The sequence below is a fragment of the Lycium barbarum genome, chromosome 9 (assembly GCF_019175385.1).
Source record: "Lycium barbarum isolate Lr01 chromosome 9, ASM1917538v2, whole genome shotgun sequence".
In the NCBI taxonomy this organism is placed as follows: Eukaryota; Viridiplantae; Streptophyta; class Magnoliopsida; order Solanales; family Solanaceae; genus Lycium; species Lycium barbarum.
Genome location: NC_083345.1, coordinates 16,581,442 through 16,607,482, shown reverse-complemented (window position 1 = coordinate 16,607,482; position 26,041 = coordinate 16,581,442). Strand labels below are relative to the sequence as shown.

The window sequence follows — 26,041 nt, the reverse complement described above, 5'->3', positions numbered from 1 at the left end:
AAACTATTTATAGCCTCTAATATCTATGTTACCTATTTGGAATAACTAATTTGCAAATAGCGTAACTATATGTTTCTGAGTTAAGAGAATCATATCATATCTTAAATATTTAAAACTTTATTAATACATAAATACGGATTCAAGGACTTTTATAAATCATCTCTTCAAGGTTTATGAAATTAAGCATATTTGTAAACCAAACATAGTTAAATAAAGGTAAAGAAATTCACATCTTTATAAAAGCAAAATTAGATTTAGTTTGCGTTTATATTATTACTATTTTAGTCAAAGTTTAAATTTGTTAAAATTTATTACTTATATGCAAATCATTACATTAAAAAATATATATATATTACTTTCAATGGTATTTAAAGTTCTCTTTTATGCAAATCGCTATACTTATTACCAATCTTATTCCGAATAACATTATTGTATTTTCATTCGAGCATTAACAATATTTACAAGTATTTTCAAATAGCATCACTATATTTTTCTTCAAAACTTTAACAACCTTTATAAGTCATATTTTAAAATAGCCGTTAAGTTCTCCTTTTACACATACTATTATATTTTTTACAGGTCTTATTTTAAATAACATTATTATGTTTATAACTTTAACAACATCTGTAAAGTTATTTTTTCTACAATATTATACTTATACTTAGCCTAATTAAATTTTAGTCCGGTCGGTTAATCATTATTAATGGAACTTAGAGGATGCCTAATACCTTCCCTCTAGGTTAGTTGAACCCTTACCTAGAATCTTAAGTTTCGCAGACCTTAAACAGAGCCAACTTTAAAAATAACTTTAATAAACTTTAGGTGTCCTAATTCACCATAAATAATTAGGTGGCGACTCCTTAAAACAAACCAAATAAAACAGGAATCTCCAATATGTCGTACTTCTAATTTTAACCCGGGTTAAAAAAGGGGTGTGACACTAATCCCAACATAACTAATCCCAGCATTACTTGTCTTCAAACCAAACGACACCTAAAGCTTTGGCAATTATTCAATTTCACAAATATGCAGTGGCGGACCTAAAATTTAAGGATCGTGGGTGCCTTATTAAGGTCTTCGTATACTTTATCCTCTTAAGACCCTACATATTTTTCTAAAGACACATGATAATTTTTTTCTGGCGTGTCGGGTCTGATTCGTTAAAAAAAAAAATCTTTGTGACTTTAAAAAAATAAAATAAGTCTACCCATTTTTTTAAATGAACCAGACCCGACCCATCAGAGACTTTTTTTTTAAAGTCACGTGGCAACAACAACAACAACATACCCAGTAAAATCCCATAATATGGGGTCTGGGAAGGGAAAAGTGTATGTAGACCTTACCTCTATCTCGGAAGATATGGATTTTGAAGTCACGTGGCATTTTTCTTAAATTAAAAATAACCTAAATGATTTTTTTTTAAATCCCGTTAGCGAAAAGGGTATATTTGCATCATTTTGTAACGGCAGGAGTATATTTGCACCATTTTATAACGGCAGAGGTATATATACACCACTTTTGTAAAGAGTGGTATATCTACTCTAAATCGCAAATTTGAGGGGTATATTTGAACTTTCGCCCAATTTATATAAAATGATAGTCGTTAAAGAAATTTTACTTTTTCAATTTATTTTAACTTATTGTGGATGAAATGGAGGCTCGCCTCCGGAGTGCTGTGTGATAAGAAAGTGCCACCAAATCTTAAAGGCAAGTTCTACAAAGTGGTCGTTAGACCGACCTTATTGTACGGGGCGGAGTGTTGGCCAGTTAAGAAATTTCACGTTCAGAAGATGAAAGTCGCGGAAATGCGAATGCTGCGGTGGATGTGTGGGCACACTAGGAGGGATAGAATTAGGAATGAAGATATCCGAGACAAGGTGGGAGTGGCATCGGTGGAGGACAAGATGCGGGAAGCGAGGCTGAGATGGTTTGGGCATGTGAAGAGGAGAGATACAGATGCCCCAGTGCGGAGGTGTGAGAGATTGACTATGGACGGTTTCAGAAGAGGCAAAGGGAGGCCGAAGAAGTATTGGGGAGAGGTGATTAAACAGGATATGACACAGTTTCAGCTCACCGAGAACATGACCTTAGATAGGAGGTTGTGGAGGACTCAGATTAGGATAGAAGGCTAGGTGGCTAATCCTTTCACCATAGTAGTTGTAGTTTTTCTCATTTGTTTATTGCCATTTCATTTCTGCATTTGATTGCTGCTTATATTTGTTGGGTTGTTGTACTTTGGTTATCTTAGTTATCTATAGTAGTTAATGCTCCTTTCTTTCCGGACTGTTCTATCATGACTTTCTCGCTTTTGTTATTCCTTGCTTTCATACTATTTTCGATATGCTTGGTCCTATCTAACCTTTTGTCTTGTTTTTCCTCTCTTGTTCTCCTCTCTTGAGCCGAGGGTCTTTCGGAAACAGCTGCCCTACCTTTCAAGATGGGGGTTAGGTCTGCGTACACTCTACTCTCCCCAGACCCCACATAGTGGGATTATACTGGGCTTGTTGTTGTTGTTGTTGTAATTTATTTTAACTTATTATAATAAATTGTCTCTTATTTTTAGGTTATTCTTCGCAGTTATCATGAACAATATGTGTAATTATGTTTAGGAGTCTAAAATCTATCCTCTATGCAGAGAATCTTTACATAACTAGCATTTACATAATTCACTTAGAAGGTGATTGTCGGTATCTATTTAAAAAATATATATATTCATTAATAAGTTGGAATAAATGGTAATTTAAAATACATAAATGATATAAAAAATTCATTATACTGATTATATAGAGAACTTAAATCCTCAAGATATTTAGAATTCTTTACCAAAGTAAGCCATTATTTCAGCCAATTCACCGATAATATATTCTTTTGAAAATTTACAGAAGTAAAATAAACGTATTCAGCAGTAACGTATTATGCATTATTTTATTCAAAAAATTCAACGGGCAAAAAAATTAAAGGTTAACGGTGTTAAAGGATAATTTGTTACTGTGAGTAACGTTTTATGGTTAATTAATGGTTTCAATGTTCTACTGATTTGAGTTCTTTATTTTATCCTAGCTGATTTGAGTGCTTTATTTTATGGAGTACATATGATTCACTAAGGTCTCTTAGTTTACCACTTGATGGAAACCATTCTTAGCTACCGTTTTGCTTTATACAAATTTAGTTTCAGCGAAATGAATTAAGAGATCAAATTTAGCTGTTGTTTTGCTTCTAGAAGATGGAGTATTTTTCGTTAAGCAATAGATATGAAAGATGGTTTCATATATGAAAAGACTGTGATATATAAGCATTAATTACTAGTAGTTATTGTTGTAAACTTAAGACATTGTGTCTTTAATTTCTTTTGGGTCTTAACCATCTTGCACTTTAAAATGTATAAGAAAATGTTGAAAGGGAGAATTAACCAACTTCTGCTCATATAATTTCCCACTACTGGTGTTGTTTTGAAATTGAAAAACTGCTACTTTACTTAGCTAATCAATACTTTTTTTTATAAGGCTAATCAATTTTTTTTAATCCTTATCAATTTTTTTTAAGGCTAATCAGTATCTTTTTGTAAGGCTAATCGATACTTTTTTTTTTAAGGGTAATCAATATTGTCGGTAAAGTTTTATAATTACATCAATCAGAAGGGTTCGTAATTTGAAGAATTCTTTGCAGGATTTAACTGCTCGTGCCTGGATTATGTAGAAACGTTACTGTCGTTTTAGCCTGAAGTTGTAACTCTGAGTTACGACTTTAAGATCAATTAATGTCAGATTTTGTATTCTTTAGAGTCGTTACTCACAGTAACGTATTAACCATAAAACGTTACTCACAGTAACGAATTACCCTTTAACACCGTTAATCTTTAACTTTTTTGTCTGTTGAATTTTTTGAATAAAATAATGTCTAATACGTTACTCTGAAATACGTTTATTCTAGTTTTGTAAATTTTAAAAAAATTGTATTATTTTAGTGAATTGGCTGAAATAATAGCATATTTTGGTCAAAGAATTTATGAAAAAGCCTCTATCTTAAGTATAGAGTAATAATGTTTGAATAAAATAAAAAATAAAAATAATTTTTAGGTGTTTTAAGCACCTGCCAAAAATGTAAGTTAGAATTGTCATAAGTTACAAGCACGTCCAAAGATACTCCTAATCTATTTTTATCTTGTCAAGTAGCTAAAAGTTTAAAATAAAGTTGTAATCATTCCAGAAAGCTTTATATAAAGTCATACTCTGGAAAAAGATTGGGAAAGTCGCAAACACCAGGGGAAGAGGAAAAAAAACAGAGGAAATGGAGAAAATACAGCACAAAAATGTATCAGTTAATGGCATAAAAATGCATGTAGCAGAAATTGGTGAAGGTCCAGCAGTTTTATTCCTACATGGTTTCCCTGAACTATGGTATTCATGGAGGCACCAAATGTTATACCTTTCTAACAAAGGTTACAGAGCCATTGCTCCTGATCTTCGTGGCTATGGTGACACTGATTGTCCAACAGATATCAGTAGTTACACTGCTTTCCATATTGTTGGTGACTTAGTTGCTCTTTTGGATGTTCTTGGTTTAGAGCAAGTGTTCTTAGTTGGACATGATTGGGGTGCTATCATTGCTTGGTATTTCTGCTTGTTTCGTCCTGATCGTATAATTTTTTGGCGAAGGGTATTCGATTGAACACCCTTGCTGGACTGTGGGTACGCCACTGCTTCTCTAACTGAACCAGAAAAATCCCTAAGGCCTATGTTATTGTTGAAAATTGCTTCTGTTACAACAAAAAACCAGAATAATAAGTAGTTTAGTTATAGGAGGGGTCTTTGTTTACATTTAAATTTAGTTAGATAAGTCTAGTTGAGATACTTTAAGTTACAGCTCTATTGCTCCTGGCCTTTGTGGCTATGGTGACACAGATTGTCCACAAGAAATCACTAGTTACACTGCTTTCCATATTGTTGGTGACTTAGTTGGTCTTGTGGATGTTCTGGGCATAGAGCAAGTGTTCTTAGTTGGACATGATTGGGGGTGCCTTAATAGCTTGGTATTTCTGCTTGTTTCGTCCTGATCGTATCAAGGCTTTGGTTAATCTAAGTGTTGTGTTCAGTCCTAGACATCCTTTAAGGAAACCAGTGGATAGCTTGCGAGAGTTGTTTGGTGATGACTATTATATGTGTAGATTTCAGGTTTGTTGCCTTCTTTTTCTTGTTTCTTTGTTACTTTTCTAACTGAACCAGAAAAATCGAAGATCTCTATTATACTGCCTCAGATTAGTTCAGGAATTGAGCTATTGTCTCCTCATGTGGTCTTAGCCAATCCGTACCTCACAAGCTAGCTCTTGGGAGTTGGGACTGAGTTAGGCTGAAACTCTTTTTCACTATCATGGTATCTGTGCCAAACTGTAAGGGTCGTTTGGTTGATGGTTAGGAAGTGAATTATTCATGTACTAAAACCAGCATAAGTAGTACCATGTTTGTTAGCATTTTAGTTTCTATGTATAAAATTAAGCACCCCAAATATGGTATTTGGTCACCAGTTTACAATCCTGCATAACAAATACATGTATAAGTTATGAGAGATTCTATGTATCACTTTATGCAGGGTAGAAGATGGACAAACTAATACATGAATAACTAAACCCTGCATAACTCTAACCAGCAACCAAACGACCCTAATGTGTTTCCAAATGTTATGTTATTCAGGCTCCAGTTGTGCCCTGGGCTTGCGGGGGGTGTTATAGTGTCCTACATTGGTTGAGGGATTAAGCAGTTGTCTCATTATATGGTCACCTTGGTTAGCTATTGAGGTTGAATTAGGCCCAATGTCCATGTCCTTATCACTTATGCTGAGAACTCCTCTAACAGGAATTTATTAGTTCTCTTTCCATTCTACTTTTTTGGTCTTTGGATGAAACTATAGTGGACTCTGCCTATGTTAGCTTAGAATAGCTGGTCTTAAGTTTGGAAAAAGTAGAACAGTTTCTGTAATACATTGACAGCAGTATCTTTAGAGGATTCATATAGTCTGATTGCGACTAGTTCGAGGTTGAGCCATAGTTGATTGATTGAATGTGTAGTGAGTTAAATATAGTATAGCAACTTGAAAAATATTGCTCAAATTAAAGGTCTCTAATTTTGTTTGTTTTTAGTTACTTCATGTTGTTTATCAGTCTTGATTCTGGACCGTCTTTCTAGTGGGGAAAGAAAAAGCAGAACTTATAACTGCGTTCAGTTTCATATCTGGAGGGCAGCTAATGTGATGGATGCTATTAGTATCCTCAGATCCGCAAACTCTTTGACCACTTGTGCAGCTCTTTTCTTTAAGTAACTAAAGTTGAATCCCAAATACAAGTCAAACAGGAATAGGAGCTTTGATATCTGAGTCACTTTCAGAATGTGGTCATGTTTTAAAACTATGGAAGGCAAATGAATCCTTTTGCCAAAACTCATCCTGGATTTTAGTTTAAAACTTACGATGATGATACTATGGCTTCTTAACATGATTTGATCAGTTCTTTTAACCTCTTTAAGGAGTCTATAGATTCTTGTTTTGTCAGTTTGTATCAGCTGTCACTTTCAAGTTTGTAAGATGTTATCTTCTCCAACTGAAGAGGAGAAAACAGTTGAATAACATTCTTAAAGCGCATCTTATTCTTAAGAGTCACGGTTACTTTTTCTTGTTTTTATTAGTGTTCTCTAGCCTCTAGAGCAGGAATAATATGTCCACATAATGTTAGATATGTTAGGGTTTGCCCTGAATTTCTTGCCTTATTTAGATTTTACCATAATTGTGTTTTATTTAAAAAAAAAATTCTCGATGGAAAAGGTTTCCTTGGTGGAAAAGATCTCTTCCATATTTGAATAATCTTTTTTTGGAGGAAAAGTTTTGGACTTCTATAAATTGGAGATCCGTCTCTCACAAAAAAAAAACACAATAGCATTCACAATAGTCATTAAAAAGTATTATTCTCTCAGTAGGATTTTATGCTTTTATATTAGTTTTCTCATATGTAGGCCATTTGGCCAAACCATATTAGAATAATAGGGTTTTTTTAATATAGTTTCTTTGTTGTCTGAGTTATCGCTGTTCAAGGTTTGCAATTATTAGCTTTCGTATGACGCCCTGATTATTTCGATCCCAACAAGGTATCTGCTGCTTGATGTGACTTTTATTAAATGATAACATGGTTGCCAGAGTTTAATTTTGGTTTCTATGTTTGCCTTTGAATAGTCTTTCCGTGAATTGGAGGGTCTTCCTTTGTTTACTGAAATTACAAGTATCGTGAAGCGAAAAACAGTTCGGTTCTTACATTTATGCTGGTGCTTGCTCTTTTTGGTGAAATCTTATACAGTGCCACTTATTTCTCTGATGCCTGTTGGAACTTTTCTTACTTGCTATTACCCATCGTATAACTGCCTTTCCTTGAATAGAGCGGTTTGAGAAATGAAATCCTACAGTAACATCAAGGTCCCACTAATATTCAAGTAACCGTAATCCGTTAATGTGAAAATAATGCAAGGTGACTCGATCAATGTGAAATTTAGTTTGAGTTTGCAGTAGCCAACTGTTTATTTTACTGATGCTGCTATTATGTTTAGGAACCTGGGAAAGTGGAAGAGGAATTTGCTTCTGCTGATACTGCAAAACTCATTAAAGGATTTCTTTCTTCACGTAGTTTACGCCCTCCTTGCGTTCCCAAAGAGATAGGCTTTCAGGTCATTGCGCAGTCACCAGAGACATTACCCTCATGGATAACAGAGGAAGATGTGCATTATTATGCTGAGAAATTAAAAAAAACAGGCTTCACTGGAGGATTGAACTACTACCGGAATCTGGACAGGTATGTTATATTATTTTACTTTTCTAGGATCAACTAGTGAATCCAGGAATTTCTGGTGCTCATTATTACTTAATCTGCTGCTTGTGTTTACTTGAATTTCCTTATTTTAGTAGCAGTATATTGAAATTGGAAATATTAGTACATTCAAGATTTTGATCATCTATGCTCTAAATGCAGAAACTGGGAGCTTACAGCACCATTTAGTGGATGCAAAATTCAAGTTCCAACAAAGTTTGTGGTGGGTGACCTGGACCTGACGTACCACGTTCCTGGAACCAAGGAGTATATTCACAATGATGGTTTCAAGAAAGACGTTCCTAATTTGGAGGAGGTTGTTGTAATGGAGGGAGTAGCTCACTTCATCAACCAAGAAAGGGCTGATGAAATAAGTGCCCACATTTATGATTTTATTCAGAGGTTTTAATCAACCGAGGCCCTCTTTGTCTTCGAGGTTTCTGCAACTTCACCACTTGGAATAAGCACAGTATACACTGTTGTAATGCTACCACTTGAATGTATCTACGATTGATACTGCATTTTACCTTTCTATAAATTACTGGAGGGCTTAGGCATAATTTGAGGTGAACTTGTTGTCGTTGAAGTTTGTGACAAAATAAGATCCAATCAGATTTATGTGCCTGAAATTGAAAATTTGATTTATGGAAAGATGATATTTGCCACTTAAATGGTATTTTTCAAACCTGAAAAATGCTATTCTTGAGCCGAGGGTCCTCGGAAACAGCCTCTCTACCCCCACCAAAGGTAGGGGTAAGGTCTGCGTACGACATGCATTTTTTTCACTATAAAGAAGATAAGTGGAAATAAGAGGGGTCTTTCTTCTCACATGTAAGACAGCTGGTTTATCCTCTAATATGTATTCAACCTTGGCGTAGGTGGCCATAATCTCTACCTGCATCCTGGCAGAATACAACGTTGATTACTATTTCCTCTCAATGGTAATCTACGAAGTCTACAAACACTGCCATCCTTTATCTAAACCTTGAAATGTTTTGACCTTCCTTAGAATGTTGCTGTAGACTTGTACATAGGAAAGTGCAGACTGATGAGAATTGCTAAACTTTTACCTAGATGTAAGCATGTAAACAATGATTTTGAAGGGAGATCCAGGACCAACTTGGAATTAGAATGAAAAGCCCAGAAGTAGTTCCCTGCTGCGTTGGATAAAATATGCATAAATAGATCAGGAGGAACGATAAAGTATCATGTAAAATTCAAGTAAAATGATGAGTACTTTGTTTAACAATGAGATTTTTTTTTTTTTGCAAGGAGAGAATGTATTTGGTTTTAGCAAAAGGTTAAAAATGATAACAACTATTACGCCTTCGACCATGTTTCTCCTTATAAATGACATTGCTGAGAAAATGAATAGCGGTGCACAGCATTGCAGTTCAGGATTTATATATTGATGTAAGTGAAGGCGATGATCTCTTCCCTCCAATAAGTCCTTCACAAAAATGCCCATGGACATCATGTTAGAGATATTTGGCGACGAGTATCATGGGTGCAGATCAGGTACATTTCCTGCCTTCTTCAGTCCTAATAACTTTAAACCCGTGACTGAGTTGCTGTCCCTCATTTTCAAACTCCTTATGAGATAGATTGATTTTCTTTAGGCTGTTTCTTTTTCTTTGTAATTCTCTTTTCATGAAAATGCAATATGGTCATTCAATTTCTCTTGCTGCATGAACTGGAATCTACTTATTAACGAGAAATCACGGCTAGGTCCATTCCCATTGCTTTACCCAACGCTGGCTGACGGAGTTTATTCACTTTTCCAAATTTTGTTGTTTTGCTCTTCTTCCTCTATCATTCTTGGCCTTGAAATAGTAGTTCGTTAATTGAAAACAAAAACAGGACATTTCACCAAATGACAGATTAGCTAATTTAGCCATTGAAAGAAAACCGGCTATTTGATGATAAATCATGGGTTAGAAACTCTGTCAGTTCAGTCAGTTCTTTAAGGCATTGTAACTTGCACCTCTATTTGTTCCCCCTTGAGATAAAAATGATAGAAGAGCGGAAGTTTATATTGAAGATACAAGTAAGTAAATAAAGGTGTGCATTCTCTGAAATTTAAAGCTTTTAGATGGGATGGTACACATAGTTGAGCATGGTAAGGAACCAACTCTTGGCATGCCAATTCTCACGTTGGTGCATAGTCTCCATTAAAGTTCACTTGTGAACCACAAACTTGATTATGCGTGTAGGAGGAAGGTCTTCAGTTATAAAGGTCCTAAAGGTCCACAAGTGTCTAAGGGAGCTCTTGGGGCAGTCCGCTCATTGCATTGAGGTTTTTGGCTTGGGTACACTGATTTTTTTTTTTTTTTTCATGTGGTATCATATATAGCTAAATTTTGGTAAGTCCATTTTCACAACTTTTTTTCTACTTGTTCATTACGTGTTTGACCCATAAAGAAGAATCAGTGTGCACGTAAGGGGCATGTTGAAAGTATAACTAGGTACATAAAAGTGTTCTTCCTCTAAAAGCTTAAGCTTTTAGATGAGGTGTCATATAATTTGATGGTGTATATAACTGACTCACATTTATCATATGTGTGTATGTTAGCTATAACAAATCCATGTATTTCCCTCTTTCAGCTTACAAACCCTTCAAACCATTTCAAGGATTTTCCCGTCTTCTCTGTGGCTAACCACATTATACATGGCGCTTATTTTCAAGTAATTCAAAAGAGTAAAAGCAAAAATTAGACAAAAAGGATCATCGACCTTGTAACATATGATCTTGCTTTGTCAAGGTAAATTATTTTTGTCATACCAGTGTATGTGGCAGTAACTCTATTCCACTAGAAGTCTGGGGAAGTGGAAATGAGGTTAGCCAACATGTAGACAGTCATAATTTTGAAGGGGTTTCTTTCAATTCGTGATCCATTTCCTCCTTGTAAAGTTTTAGGCTTTGGTTCAGATACCAGGGATGCTGCCAATTTTAACATGCCTATGCCAGTAGAAAATGTAAAGAACCTCTAATACTAGTGAAATTTATTATTATTATTATTAAATAAGAGTTGGACCAGGATGGGCTTTAATGAAGCAATGTGGACAGTGAGAATCCATATGACCGATCTCAACTTGCTTGGTTACCTTGGTACCTAGCTTAATTTGTTTTCCATCACTTTTAGAGTTAACCCATAATATGAGATAGTTTGGGCATGTGATGCGGAGAGACGCAATGCCCCAGTGCGGAGGTGCGAGAGGCTGGTTAGGATGGTTTCAGAAGAGGTAGAGGTAGGCCGAAGAAGTATTGGGGAGAGGTGATTAGACAGGACATGGCGCATCTCCAGCTTACCGAGAACATGACCTTAGATAGGAGGGTATGGAGGACTCAGATTAGGATAGAAGGCTAGTAGGTAGTCTCATTTATCCTTTCTTGCGAGTAGCTGCATTGATCTTTAATTTCTTGTCCCTTGATTTCTGCGAGTATCTGTTTATACAGAATGGTTTATCATGGCTTATTCACTTTCGTTGTTTTTATTTTCATAATTGTTTTGAATTGTTTGCCCGTATCTAACCTTTCCTATGCTTTTTCTTGAGCCGAAGGTCTTCCGAAAACAACCTCCCTACCTAAGGTAGGGGTAAGGTCTGCGTACACTCTACCCTCCCCAGACCCCACATTGTGGGATTCATTGGGTATGTTGTTGGTGTATGTTATTGCAACCACTTTAATGTATGTCCCACTTGCAACATGAATGATTTCCAAACAAGGCTTAGCTAGGGAATTCATGGTCAAAACTTGGTGTCCTCTTGCCCTCCGTCCCCCGATGATTTTGCCCGAAAAATTTAGAGCAGTCTGGTTATGCTCTTCCAACAGTTCAGGCCAAACGTTGTACTTCACAAAAGGTAGAAAACAAAGAACCAAATCCTGAGCCCAGTTTTTACTTCTTAGTTAATACACCCTTGGGTTCTGGGTGGACCTTTTCACTCTATTTAATGATGTACGCTTAGCTTTGTTCGGTGTCTGGGAAAAAGAAAGGAATTTATCCGAAAGCGCTTACAGCCCCTTCACAATATAAAGGACAATCATGAATTAGACCAATAGGGCACATGAAAAATGAAGTGTATGATATTCTTGTGCTGATACTGCAGAACATATTTGCACAAGAGGGGGAAGCAAAATCATAATTTTCTAGAGTGGATATGTTCATTACTAGAAAAAGAGGTTTTCCCCACTGACATTCAGTAAAAAATTTATAGTATAAAATATGATTTTTTTCACCTCATTCCTACCGAACAATCTCATTGGGAGAATGCATGGTGGGAAACAAGCCCATTGAAACGTTGAGAAATTTCATAATTTTTTCAAGTGAAAATTCTACTATATTATGTTTTTCCCACCGGCATTCAATGGGAAATAGCCACTAAAATTTTTTCAATGAGAAATTAGTGGGAAAATAGTGATTTTTAAGAGTGTTTTTGTTTTTCCCCCTTTACTCATTTATTATTTTGTGTTGGAGTGTATTCCCTCATGAGCTTCTAGCTTATTTTTAAATGTTTTAGGAAGGATCTTGGAAATGTCTAAGTCTGGCATCTTTATGGCATTTGGGGGAGTGACAATGTGTGACTTTCCACTTCTTTTTTTTGGAATTTTAAAGTTGAAGGTGGAGTTGTGTTTGGTCATAGTTTTTGCAAATAATATTTGATTGTTGAAGTGTACTTTTCCTTAAAAAACATGAAATATGATTTATACTTCTAATTTCTAAACTTGCAAAATCAGCAAAGCAATTAATAAACATAACCAGTGCGAGAAATATAACAATTATACTTGAGATCAACATATGGAGTGCTCAAAACTGATGATTTCTTTCCATCAAAAGGCTGGAACTGGAAGGCTTATTGGTATACACAAAAAATATAGCATCTCTAAATATGATTTTGTTGCAAAATCCCACCTGCTACTTTTCTTTTAGAGGCTTTTTAGCACATGATGTTCAACGTTGTTTGAGTAGAGAGCAACTGAGCAACATAAGCTGCCTCTGACCAGTGAAAAAAATTGTATGAACTTTTATGGTAAAAATTGAGCAACATAAAAAAATTTGGGATAAAAATTGAAAAAAAAAAAAAAGTAAAGGTCTAAAACAGAAAATGAAAAAAGTGAAAAACAAGTTTTTAGTTGTTTTTTTAATCTCAAATACAATTTCAAATTGTATTTAAAATTTTTATGGCCAAACACCGTAAAATAAAAAAAATTATTCTGAAAAAAAGTGAATAACTCATGGCCGAACGGGTCCTATTAAAAGAAATCTTGAAGATTGAGGCGAATATGAGCCCGTTGAGGACAAGTGCCAAAGTGCTTGATAACTATATATAAATAATTCTCATCCGAAACCCATATTATCCATCAACTATGACATTGTAAATGCTATTCGTTCTGCCCCTTACACCATTTGATTGGGCATGTATAACATATTATTTGAACTTGTACTATATTAGAAAATTAGGAAGAGACTATTAGAACAATAGTTAAAGTTGCTTCGATAGCAAAAAAAAAAAAAAAAAAAAAAAAAAAAAAAGATTCATATTCGAGTGGCTTGAACTAAATTGTAGGAAAAATATAAGGCCTTATCCTTTTTGTTTATGTGTGAGGAGAGTTAATCGTATTGTCGGCCTGTTATGAATAGACACTTTTTATAAATAGAGATAAACTATTAGTATTATCATATTTTATACGGAAAATGCTTAAATATGTCATCGAGCTATCGAAAATGACTCATCTATGTCACTCGTTAATAATTTGGCTCATTTATGTCACTCGTCAATAGTTTGGCTCATTTATGCTATCGAACTATCGGAAATGACTCATTTATGCCACTCATCAGTAGTTTGGCTAATTTATGTCATCGTCCATTACTAAAATGACTCATCCATGTCATTTTTTCATTAACGTCGGTTTTACAATACCAGATATGACACGTGGCCTCCAACTAGATTATGGTTGTGGGTGGGTAGGGTGTATGGGTCCGATTTTTTATTAATTTGGGATTTAAAATTGGGCTGATTTAATTAGACGACGTAGAGCTCTAATTAGAGGTCATGTGTAATATTTGGCATTATAAAACCGACGTTAAAGAAAAATGGCATAGATGAGTCATTTGGGCAACAGACGATGGCATAAATGAGCCAAACTATTGATGAGTGGCATAAATGAGTCATTTCCGATAGTTCGATGACATAAATGAGTCAAACTATTGATGAGTAGCATAAATGAGTCATTTTTAATAGTTATATGACATATTTGAGCCTTTTACGTATTTTATATATTTCATTAGTACTTTGGAAAGTATTCATTGACTATCCATCTCCGTAATTAATTCATCCGTACTCAGTATGTAGAATTAATCGTTATGAAAGATACTTTCAAACATCTTATTATTTCTCCTAAATAGTCGAATTAAATGATAAATATTTATTTAACCCACCGTAAACATTTTACATTTTTAAGGACATCATGTTAAAATATTCAGTTAATAGTCAAAACCACATATGTACAATCATTTTTCCATGACTTTTATATCTCAACTATCAAATGTTCCATTTTTCTTTATCTAAACTATCACCATTTATATATTACTAAAACATACCCCAAGTTGATTAGGCCAACTGTCAATTGTTCCGTTTTAGTACCTGAACTATTACCTCAACTTAACTAGGTGTGTTTTAATACAAAGATGTTGATACTTCGGTCAGAAAAAAGAATAATTGATAGTTGAGGTGTAAATAGCAGAAAACGTGATAGTTCATGTGTGTTTTTGACTATTATTTCTAAAATAATATTTAAAATTATTCTAAAATATTTTCTTCAGTTGTTCCTATTTTGAGATCCATATGAATGGTAGATTATTTTTTTTTTTTTTAGTTTAGAAAATTCTTACTTTCCTTCTAGTTTAGGATCTTTATGAGTGATAAAATATTTATAATACTTTTTAGCTTAGAAATATCTTCATTTCCTTTTTAATTTAGGCTCTTTTTTATTTTCTCTGATATTCAAAAATCGAGGCCTCTAAAACTCGACCACCTTGTTATAGCACCTTACACTATACCCCAAGAACAGTAAGGAAATTTCCTCTTCCATTGTTTTTTTCTGCAAAACTTTCTTCATCTTCAACTCCCAATTACTACTACAGTAATAACAATCATGGACGATGACGAGTACTCATCATCTACACTACCAACTTGTTGTGACCCTCCACACTATGCTTTCTCTGGTAAACTCATGTTTATCTCTGTCCTCATTTTCTTCATCGTTTGTCTTCTTATTGCTTTCTTCCACCTTCACATTAACCGTTTTCTCCACCGCCGTAACCACCACCGGAATCTTGATTTACCGGTGAAGGTTCCGGTTTCTCAAGGGCTCGATCCTTTGGTGATAAAAGCACTACCTGTATTTGTTTACAAGGTGGAATGTTACCAGTCTGAGGTTGAGTGTCCGGTTTGTTTGGAGGGATTTGAAGATGGAGAACAGGGTCGGGTTTTGCCTAAGTGTAGTCATTGTTTTCATTGTGAGTGTATTGATATGTGGTTTCAGTCTCATGATAGCTGTCCAGTTTGTCGAGCTCCAGTTCGACCGTTGGTGAAACGGAATGAAGTGAAGGAAAATTCAAGTGAATTAGGAAGAGAAGGCGAAGTTGTAATAATGGTTCATGATAGTAATTAGTAATAGCTAGCTATGTAAATTGTGATTTATTAGTCTTAATTGATGAGTTTGATCTTTTATTTGTCTGTTGAACTTAGTACAGTTGCCAATTGCCTTTTGCTTTATGAGTTTAACTAATATACAGAGTGAAAAATCAGTAATATAATTTTACCAACTTGCTTGGATGTAGTTATAGTTCAAACCCCATATATGATACATATGTATAAATTAAATAAATATAGTAAACTTTACTCATTTCGAACTTGCTAACTTTAAATTGTGGGATCTATACTTGCTTGGTATATAAATATAAAAGTATTATATAGATGCGAAAAAAACATTAGACGCGGTAGCATTGGCGTACAGACAACTTTGCGCAAGTCTTTTTGGTCTATTATCAGAACTCAACTTGTTTATGATTTTGGGTCGGAGTTCTGGAGATTACAATGCTTTACTTCAATGTTACAGAATGTTTTCACTTTGCATTATTTTCAGACAGTATTGACGAAGTTAAGAATTTCATAGTGTTCAAGATTTAATATATTTGTATAAAAAGTGTAATTCTTGACCTATATTAAAGGTCTCCCAACTTACCATCCTTCATTGCATGTGGCTAGCCACTGGTACCACTATACGTCGGGATCCGTGACATAGACACATTATTTTTAAGAAAAGGTAATATTTACATGTATATTTGGTGAATATTTTTGCCGTAGTGGCATGTCAAATAACTTTTGTAAAAGTGTTTCGTATTTGGATGCTACTGCACGTAAAGTAAACAAAAGCCATGATGCTCGCTTTTGTGCTATCCCTGTTCCCTAAGCACAGGATTGAGTAGTTTAGTTTATCTACTTTTTGTTATCTGTGTTAAAATAACTACTCCATTTAATTAGAGTACATAGTTTGAATTTTTTGTACACATGTACACTATCAAGATGCTGACATACAACATGTCATTTTCTATATTTCTTCTAGACCTTTTTTAGGGACCCGGACTTTTTTAACTCAAAAAATAATTTTTGAATCCAAACTAACCCTTTAAAAAAAAAAAACCCAAACTAGGCTTCACGCACAAAATCTGTGCGTGAAAGGACCAAACTGTAACTTTTTGAGTTTGGTCCTTTCACGCACAAATTTTGTGCCTGAAAGGGGGTACTTTTTTTTTTCTTCTTTTTTTAAGCTATCAAAATCGCGTTTTTTTTCATACTTTGGGCAAAGATTAGTCATGTTTCAAAACCCAGAAACATCAATATTTTATATAAAACTTAATATATTTTTTTGGGTTCAATAACGTCGGCTCATTACATCAAGTATACCTAAACATTTGGATCGTCGTTTTAGGGGTTGTAAAGTGCCCTGAAGTAAGTTTTGTTTACTTGGAAACTTGTCATCTTTAGATCTAAGTGTCATATTTTATAAGGTTTTGAAATAAAAATATTATATTAAAAAGTAATTCATCCAATATGAGAGGTTCCATCAAGGTATAATATATCTCATTCAATGCTCCCACCAAGATTTAATCCCATGCTGTTGGCATAAAAAAGAAGTAAATAAAAAGAGAGGCTAAACCACCAAGCCAAATTAGTGAAAGCAACAAAGTAAACACTTTTTATTTTTTATAATGTTCACTAATGTTATCTAACTCGTTTTCATAAATTGAATTTTGAACCTCGACATTGACATTCAAAAAATCATTACCACGGGATTAGCATCTCGAAATAGATTTTTTATCCTTAGATTTTTACTAAAGAAGAATGAAATTTTTGCACAAATTTGGGGCAAAATTCAAATTGAATGGGATAACGGGCGTTTTTTGAAATATCGGCTTGGCCAAACTGCCTTGTCCGAGTAGATCTCAAAAAAATACCCCAGGTCAAAAAAAATTTGCGTAAATCGGATATCCGAGCGCAAAGTTATGACCATTTAAAGTTTCAACAATTTACAACTAGTTTTCTACCTAAGCTCATGTCCTTATTTTTTATTTACGTGAGAGAAGTGGCATATGTATACTTGATGTAATGAGCCGATATTATTGTACGCTAAAAAAATATTAAGTTTTATATAAAATATTATATTCCGACGTTTTGAAACGTGACTAATCTTCGGTCAAAGTACGAAAAAAAACTTAAAGATAACAAGTTTCCAAACTTACTTCAAGGCACTTTACAACCCCTAAAACGACAATCCAAACATATATGTATACTTGATATAATGAGCCGACATTATTTTACGCTAAAAAAATATGACGTTCTATATAAAATATTTATATTCCGGTGTTTTGAAACATGACTAATTTTCGGTCAAAGTACGAAAAAAAGCTTAATTTTGAGTTTGATTTCTAAAGAACAAAGATGACAAGTTTCCAAGCAAACAAAACTTACTTCGGGGCACTCTACAACTCCCAAAACGACGATCCAAACGTTTAGGTATACTTAATGTAATGACCCGATGTTATTGTATGCAAAAAAATATATTAAGTTCTATATAAAATATTGATATTTTGAGGTTTTGAAACATGACTAATCTTTGCCCAAAGTATGAAAAAAAAACGTGATTTTGATAGCTTAAAAAAAGGGGAAAAAAAAAGTACCCCCTTTCACGCACAGAATCTGTGCGTGAAAGGACTAAACTCAAAAAGTTACAGTTTGATCCTTTCATGCACAGATTTTGTGCGGAAAGCTTATTTTTTTTTCAAAGGGTTAGTTTAGTGCCAAAAATTATATTTTGGATTAAAAAAGTTTCGGGCTCTTTTTAGCGGTCGTGGCTACTAAAAAATTACTAGAGGGTGTAGTAAATGGATTCATATTTTTTTGTGGTTAAACAGCCTGCTAAAATCAGTTAAACTATAGAATAATGTACGTCGTACAACTTTAAATAACTGCTTACCATATTACACATTTTAATGGCAGTCATATTGGTTACTTGAGAATTTAAAAATCTAAACCTTGAGGTTGAGAAAAAGAGATGAGTCTTAGAGCCCGTTTGGATTGGCTTGCAGCTTAAAGCTGTTTGCAGCTTATAAGCTGAAAAAAATAAGTTGGGGTAGTCCAACTTATTTTTTTTGCCTTATAAGCTGTTTTCAGCTTATAAGCTGCTTTAGATAAACTAAGTCAAATGGGTCCAATTATTTTTTTGAGCTTATTTTAAGCATAAAATGACTTTAAGCTGGCCAGCCAAACACTCAAAAAAGCTGAAAACAGCTTATAAGCCAACTTATAAGCCAATCCAAACGGGCTCTTAAACATATTTGCAAATTGCACCAAAAACAGCGTTTCCCTGCTTTCTCCGAGGAGACAGTTGTACTAGTGTTTAAACTAATGCAGATTCGTGAGTATTACATCAATTTCGAGTACTGTACTTGACTTTGTCAACTTGATACCATAATGAAGATAAATAATTTGGATAACAATTTAATTTCTAAGTGTACCATCTCAATGATCAAACAATACTTAAAAATAACTAGATCACATATATGAATTCACATTTAACTTTTTGACAACACATCAATTCTTCGCTAGGACTCTGTTTAGAATCCTGCTTATTAATTCGCTTTAATCAATTATCAATTCATAAATTAGGAAATCAGATGAAAGAAAAAAGAATTAAGATGGTTACAGTAAACTATTGAAGTATGGCACACCAGTCTGTGGCAACCAATCATCCCCTACTAGAAAACCAGATACTGTAAAATTAACAGCATCAGTAGCATTCAAAATTTGAATTGCAGGCCATGTAACTCTATCTGTAGTATTTGCTCCTGGTCCAGTGTTATTAAACTCTGCATAATACGACGTGTTTAGCGCGAAATCTCCAGACCAATCGTGCCATCCTGTTGGATGAATAAAATCATCCATATAAGATTGCATATAAATCGTCCTCGAGTACTCTTTCCATGGCCTACCAAGATATGTTTTCGTGGTACCATTGCTCAATGCTAAGTCATCTGCAGGTCTAATTGTGCAATTATGGATTGAAATTCCAGTGTTTTGGTTTATGTCCGATCTGCCCTGAGCTGTTATCGCATTGAACTGATTAGGCAAAGGAAGTCGCGGGTAGATGTTGCAGTTCTGGAAAACTGCAGCCGCGTTACCAAATATGAAATCGACAGTGCCATATATGTCGCACTCTCTGTAAAATTGCCTGAGGGAGTGTACGTATAATGTGTCTTGGTACGCCTCGAAGCTGCAACTGTAGAATGTGGATAAATCAGCTCCATTTCGGACTGCAACTGCTTGATGTTTGATTGCCCCAGCCGTGTTTTGAAACGTAATGTCGACCGCGACAAATCCTAGACCAACCACGGCTGCAGAAGTTGACACAAAAATGTTGTTAGACAACATGTTGCAAAATTAAGTTACAACACTATTTGGTGACTTTTGGGTTGACTAGTTCGAAATGTGAAATTAGTCTCGTTAAGATGCAAAAAAGGGTTGCATTTATGTTGTACGGACTCTTCAAAAATGTTGTCAGGTGCGTATCGGATCCAAAAATAGTGCATTTTTTAAGGATCCAACACGGGTGCAGTAGTATTTTTGAAGAGTCCGAGCAACACAGGAATTGGTGGCCAACCCTTTCCCAACCCATAGTAGTCGAGGAACACTGTGTAAATAGAGATGGATCTAAGAATAATCGTGATGGTTTCAATCTGTGCACTTTTAAAATAATGGGTTCAGAATTTAATATGTTTTTATAAATTTAGTACTTAATTTTCACTTATGTATCTAAGCTATGTGTCAAAATTATTGAGTTCAGCTAAACTGATACAACATAATTAACTAGATGAGCCAACGCGTGTAGGCAAAGGCGGACCAAGTTTATACTTTATGAGTTCCGCGGAGCCTATACAAAATTAAAATTTTGGATTCGTCTTTATGAGCGGGATAGAATTTGAATTGAAAGAATACAATATAGATACTTACATAATGTAGAGGAATTAAACGTTGTCCATCCATCAACAAAGCTATGATTGCCCGTAATGATGGTCTGATTAATTCCATCACCAATCATCATCAAATACTTCTTGTTCTTGGCAATTGCAACATACTCCTCATACACACCTTTTGTGATGTATATGAGATAGTACCCTGACCCAACCTTTGTATTATTTGGAGCAGCAGCAACAGCATCATTAATCGTAGTGAAATTCCCACTTCCATCTTGATTTACAATCACAATGTCATTCACAAGAACCTGATCATCATTTTCCTCCTGTTGCAGCAGATTTCTTCGACTTACCGTCTCGAAAATTGCTTGGTTTCGTGCAGACATTTTCAATGGCAATCTCCCGTTTTTGAACAAATGCTTTTTTGGGTTGTGACGATTTTTTGGCCCCTTTTTCTTGTTTGGAACCCATCCTTTTGTGAATAAAGCTAATGAAACACTATAAAGTTTGGTATCATTAGAAAGTGGGGCAACTAAGCCATTTCTTACACTCCAAGCAGATGATGTTGCTTGAAGTCCATCTAAACAAGTTTGTGTGTTTGTTAAAATGGCACTTAACATAGTTTGCACATCGTCAGCCTGTAAAGCAGGGAGAATTTTCGACGTCGCGTTAACGGTTTTAAAAGAAGAAGACAAATATTCCATGTTAAGTGTTGCTAGAAATTGGCAATCTTCTAGTGCACGGACAGCGGTTATTGTTAATTTTTTGGATTTTCTAAGGTATTTTTGGATAAGGGAGAGGAATTTACGAGATGAAGAGAGTGATTTTCGGATGGATTTTCTACCGTAGCCATAGACATTTTCATTGGGGGTGCCTGAAGGTGGTAGAACAGAAGATCTACAAAAGGAAGGATATGGAGTGGATTTGCAAATAACAGAGGGAGGAACAGGGGTTGTTGAAGGTACATCAGCAGCAAAAGAAGATTGAGAAAATAAAATTGGGACAAGTAGCAAAAGAGTAGTGCAAAAAAATGTGAAATGAACTAAAAAGAACTTAGAACTTTTTGCCATTGCTTTTGATGTGTAAATGATATGGTGATTAGTGTATGATTTTTTTTTTTGGTGGAATGGTTTGATGGATACGAGCATATATATAGCAAACAAATGGATAGTTGTAATTTTTTTTTTTTTTTTGTACTACATGAAGAGGAACGGTGGCAGAAGACCTAATATTAGTACGTAGTAGTAATAAAGTATACTACATCGAAGTCAACCGGCTAATTGCATGGCTATTTTCTTGAAAGCGCGTCGATCTTGAAATATGAAAATGGAGTGAGAAGTTATTATGAATGCATTGATTGGGTTTAAATAAAAAGACGAAACCAGAATTTTAATTTTATTTGTTTTGGATTATAGAAGACTTCGAGTTTTAAGAATTGAATTCTAAATTTAATATATGTACTTATTTAATTAATTTGTGAACATAAATGTACTACTTGAACAAAAGACGTTGAGTACGTTCGATCGAACTCGTACATAGACTTCCACCTTTGTTCCTGATTTTCTTATCTTGTGGATTATTAGTGCTTCCCAAATCCAACGAGGAGCATAGTGCCTTAATAATCTATATATACTCCTATTTGGGATTAGAGTCGGTATGATGCAGTGTATGCACTATGCAGCAGCTGCTGCTACGTTTGTTTGTGCATCGTTTGTCAACGGAGTTGGTACATGCCAACTTGGATTAGTTATACACCTCCTATAGACGACAAGACACTAAAAATGCTTAGATCAAATTTTGTACACTTTGAGGCACACTTAAAATTATAAATTTATGGGTTCTGAATCACAATCTTTTTAATTTTTGGTTCTTTAGTATGTAAGAAAAATATCTACAGTGCATCCTAACGTTTGACCGGATTATTTATAACATATTCAACCTTTACGGGGGGATCGAATTCAAACACCAACTGGAAACCAGCCCAAAACTCCATGGGTAACACCCAACTGAAGCAAGGGAAACGGTAAATAGGACATTGTCTCACTTGCAAATTCAAATGCTGTAGTTGGAAGTTGGAACACTATTTTTCAGAGTGTCTCCGGAATGAGATAATATTAGTGAAACTGTCAATTAATGAATTAACATTGAGCAATTGCCAGCAGATAGTTCATTCCAAAGTAGCTTTGGGGTGGTTTTTATTTGGGTTTTTATCGCTTTCACACACATATCAGAGAGCAATTTCTGGGAAGATCTTCTTCTTCATCATTTCACTGCCGGAAAACTCCACCGGTAACACCCAACTGAAGCTCCAATCGCTAAAACAGAGCATTTGTATTCCATTCCACCATGGAAACCAGCCCAAAACCCCCCATAAATTACCATCCACAGAGTTCCAATGGAGTTCCAATCGGGTAATGTGGTATTGAAATGGGTCAATAATGGATAAATTGAGGGGATTAAAAAAAATAGCTGTCGGGAGGGCCAAGTGGCAAAAAAAAAAGGGGTCAGCCGAGTTTAATATGCACCTTACGCGCCCCTTGTGCGTGGCCTCATGCTCATGTCCAACTCACCACAAAAATGCCAATAAAATACACTATAAACAGGTACAGGGGTAATAGGTCACCCATAAAAGTTGAGTGTGTTATAAATAATTCTGCCAAACGTGAGGGTGCACTTTAGCTATTTTCCCTTTGTATGTACGTCTTCGTTTTTTTACCATTAGATAATGTTGACCTTTTATATATAACTATTCATAGCAAGCTTAATATTACTATAACCTTCGAAACTAAATAATAATCTGCTATTGATATTGTAAAATTTATTTATTATATTGATATTGTAAAATTTATTTGTATTGTTAGTGTACGTATATAACTTAAAGAGAGAATAATTAAGTTAAAATCCTTCTAAACTATCACCGTTTTGCGAGTTTCATACCTAAACTGCTGAGTACCATGAACTCATATTAAAATCCCTTCGGAGGAATATGGTATGCTACGTGAGCAACACGCTCCAAAAGTTTATCCAAAGAATTTCAAGTTGTATATGGTAAAAACCGGATATGAGTCATATCCGGAGAAACTATGAATCGGAGGAAGAAAAGGGTCGGGAGTTCGCACGGGGGGCGTCACACCTTCCCGGATAAGCGCTTTAATCGAAGCTGAGCAGAGGCGCCCTTTGGTCCGGTCTCTATGCCACCGATGGTTCGGGGACTCTTTCCGAGGGTTCATCACCGTTGATCCGGACACCGTTTGTCCGTGTATCCGTTGGTCCGTTATGACCGTTGCTGAAGCGCACCAGTGGTGTCACGTCATGGTCGGCCACCAACTATGCCTGTGTCAGACGGCGCCGTCAGTCCAATCCCACCAAATCCGTGCAGGGGCTGTCCTTTTTATTGTTATTTTATTAATTCATATTGTATTAGGCCCATGGGCTCACTGCTATAAATAGGGCATATCCACCTCCCTTAAGGGGGTTGGGGCTCTTCTTACTTTCCAAGAACATTTGTAACAGAGGAACTCTTGTATACTAATTCTTCCATCATTTAATTCGGCCAAGGCCGCCTGTCATTGTGATTAGTGCATTTCATCTATCAAGTATCAGACATTGCTCACTAACCTCTATATATCGCTAACCTTCAAATATTTTGTTTTCCTTGTCTAGTACACATCAAGAACAAAACACATATCCTATACCCATCTATAAATTTAATTGATTACCCGAATCCGGGGTAAACACAAGTGACGCATAAATTTTTTTTGAGTGAATAGGTTAACCTCTCCCATCCCCCCAAAAAATCACTGTTTTACGAGTTCATAACTACATTATTGGGTATTCGACGCGCTTCTTGAAAAGCTATCCCAAATATTTTGCCACATATTCGATTGAGGGGTTTTAATCCAAAGGGAGTTATAGGTCAAGAGGTACCAAAACACTCAGTAGTGTAGTGTATGTGTGAAACTCACAAAATGATAGTGTAGTGAGTTTTGAACATATGCACTCCGACTTAAATCATCCTAATTAATACTCGTCTAAGCTGATAAAAGAATTTCGCTAATTAATAAGCACTTCTTTTCTTTTCTTGTTTTCCGAACAAGATAGAAGCTATACAAAGTACAAACAACTCCTCTTTTTGGTCTCAGTATATCCATCATATAATATACTAGACAACGGTTAATTCCAAACTAATGCAGTTTTTTAACGTATGATTTCTTGAGTTGAAGTTATATGTATATATATCGTAAGCATCAGTATAAAGATATACTTATATCATTGAATTTGATTTAAATTGATATTTATTTATCTTAAAACACATAAACACTAGAGATTCGTTTATGTACCTCGATTTACCATTTTCAAATTCTAAAATGGAAGGAAAATGAAGGAGTCCGTCACTGAAACAAAGAACATAAATATTTCTCTTTTTAAGAAAAAAAATGCACACCAAGTACTACAGTGTGCGTTTAATATACACACACCGGTTAATCTTATATTTCTCTTTTTAATATACAATGTTTCGTAAAAGGCTAGATATATTCAAGAGCCTTGTATTAATGATGGTTAATCATTAACAGTCAGTTCAAATTCTAACTTAACAGCCGTAATTGTTGAACTTTTGTTACTTTTTTCTATGTAGCTCCATGTATGATTATTCCCCTCAATCTATAAACAAATAAGTAACTACAACCATGTCTGCACTGATGACAAAGATTGGGTCATCAATATTAAGAGTGTATTAATTTGCCATTTAAATTCCATCAGGCAAAAATTTTAATTAGGGAAATTGGAAGTTAAAATTCATAGTTAGTTTTGAAATGTTAAATGTCTCAATATTAAAACAATATTTTCAAGTGATTGTTTTTTCCTTCGCTCAATCACATACAAATATTTAGTTGATGACTGACGTGACAATAATATATTGAAACCTAAGGCATATACTTTAGTTGATACTAAAATATTTATGTGAATAAATTGTCCAGACACTTTTTATTTAGTTTAGGTACACAACAGTTGTGAAACAATAATGCTAAATTTTTGGGACACTATTTTGATTATTAGTGCAACCAAATCTGAACTTTTTTATTGTTGGTAGAAACCAAATCTGAATTAAGCTTGCAATGAAATGTGAATTATTTAGATTCCATAAGGAAATTTAAATGAACCCTCTGTATATTCAAATTTAAATACTTCCAAACTTCACCTAATGTAGGCAAAAACAGGACTAATAGTGTGCTTTTGATTGGATTAATATAAGATGGATATATATATATATATATATATGGACAGTGCTGTCAAGTACCAAAAGGGGTTACATGTTTGGATACATTATGCAGTCAACACCGGCTAAGAAGATTGGATCACTCTTTTTTATGGGCTCTCTGGTTGGAAAGATAGACCATACACAGTGGCGGAGCCCAGAATTTCTGCCGAGGGGTACAAAATATAAAAAAGTAAACATACGAAGAAGCCTAAGGGGGTTCAACATCTACTATACATACATAAAAAATAATTTTAACCTTGTAAAAACAGTATTTTTTTCCGCCGAGAGGGTTCGGATGAACACCCTTGGCATCGTGTGGCTCCGCCACTGATCATACATATTTACTATTAAATATAATAATATAAAAGATGCATTTGAGAAATTAAAAAGATCCAAATTAACCTATGA

The 26,041-nt window shown here is 34.8% G+C and overlaps 3 protein-coding genes across 3 annotated transcripts; 2 read left to right on the top strand and 1 right to left on the bottom strand.

Annotated features, from left to right (window-relative positions):
* Window positions 1–4,132: 4,132 nt before the first annotated feature.
* On the top strand, window positions 4,133–8,511 carry LOC132608860 (uncharacterized). Its single transcript, XM_060322629.1, has 4 exons — window positions 4,133–4,656; window positions 5,064–5,171; window positions 7,584–7,825; window positions 8,003–8,511. Exons 1-4 carry the CDS (start codon window positions 4,288–4,290, stop codon window positions 8,247–8,249), a joined length of 966 nt encoding a protein of 321 aa, XP_060178612.1. The 5' UTR covers window positions 4,133–4,287; the 3' UTR covers window positions 8,250–8,511.
* A 6,043-nt stretch (window positions 8,512–14,554) lies between these two features.
* Window positions 14,555–15,588, top strand: LOC132608859 (RING-H2 finger protein ATL2). The gene has a single exon (XM_060322627.1). The coding sequence runs from the start codon at window positions 14,994–14,996 to the stop codon at window positions 15,510–15,512; it is 519 nt and encodes a 172-aa protein (XP_060178610.1). The 5' UTR covers window positions 14,555–14,993; the 3' UTR covers window positions 15,513–15,588.
* Window positions 15,589–19,036: 3,448 nt separating this feature from the next.
* Window positions 19,037–21,998, bottom strand: LOC132608856 (probable pectinesterase/pectinesterase inhibitor 41). Its single transcript, XM_060322624.1, has 2 exons — window positions 20,411–21,998; window positions 19,037–19,794 (listed from the first exon to the last, which is right to left on the bottom strand). The coding sequence occupies exons 1-2, from the start codon at window positions 21,519–21,521 to the stop codon at window positions 19,103–19,105; spliced, it is 1,803 nt and encodes a 600-aa protein (XP_060178607.1). The 5' UTR covers window positions 21,522–21,998; the 3' UTR covers window positions 19,037–19,102.
* Between the last annotated feature and the right edge of the window lie 4,043 nt (window positions 21,999–26,041).

Excerpts from the sequence above, each read along its gene's own strand:
- LOC132608860 (XM_060322629.1), top strand. The coding sequence starts at position 4,288 with ATGGAGAAAATACAGCACAAAAATGTATCAGTTAATGGCATAAAAATG. Across the intron at positions 4,657-5,063 it reads GTATAATTTTTTGGCGAAGG|GCTTTGGTTAATCTAAGTGT; the intron begins GTATTCGATTGA and ends GATCGTATCAAG. Across the intron at positions 7,826-8,002 it reads TACTACCGGAATCTGGACAG|AAACTGGGAGCTTACAGCAC; the intron begins GTATGTTATATT and ends CTCTAAATGCAG.
- LOC132608859 (XM_060322627.1), top strand. The coding sequence starts at position 14,994 with ATGGACGATGACGAGTACTCATCATCTACACTACCAACTTGTTGTGAC.
- LOC132608856 (XM_060322624.1), bottom strand. The coding sequence starts at position 21,521 with ATGCTCGTATCCATCAAACCATTCCACCAAAAAAAAAAATCATACACT. Across the intron at positions 19,795-20,410 it reads GTTTAATTCCTCTACATTAT|CCGTGGTTGGTCTAGGATTT; the intron begins GTAAGTATCTAT and ends CAACTTCTGCAG.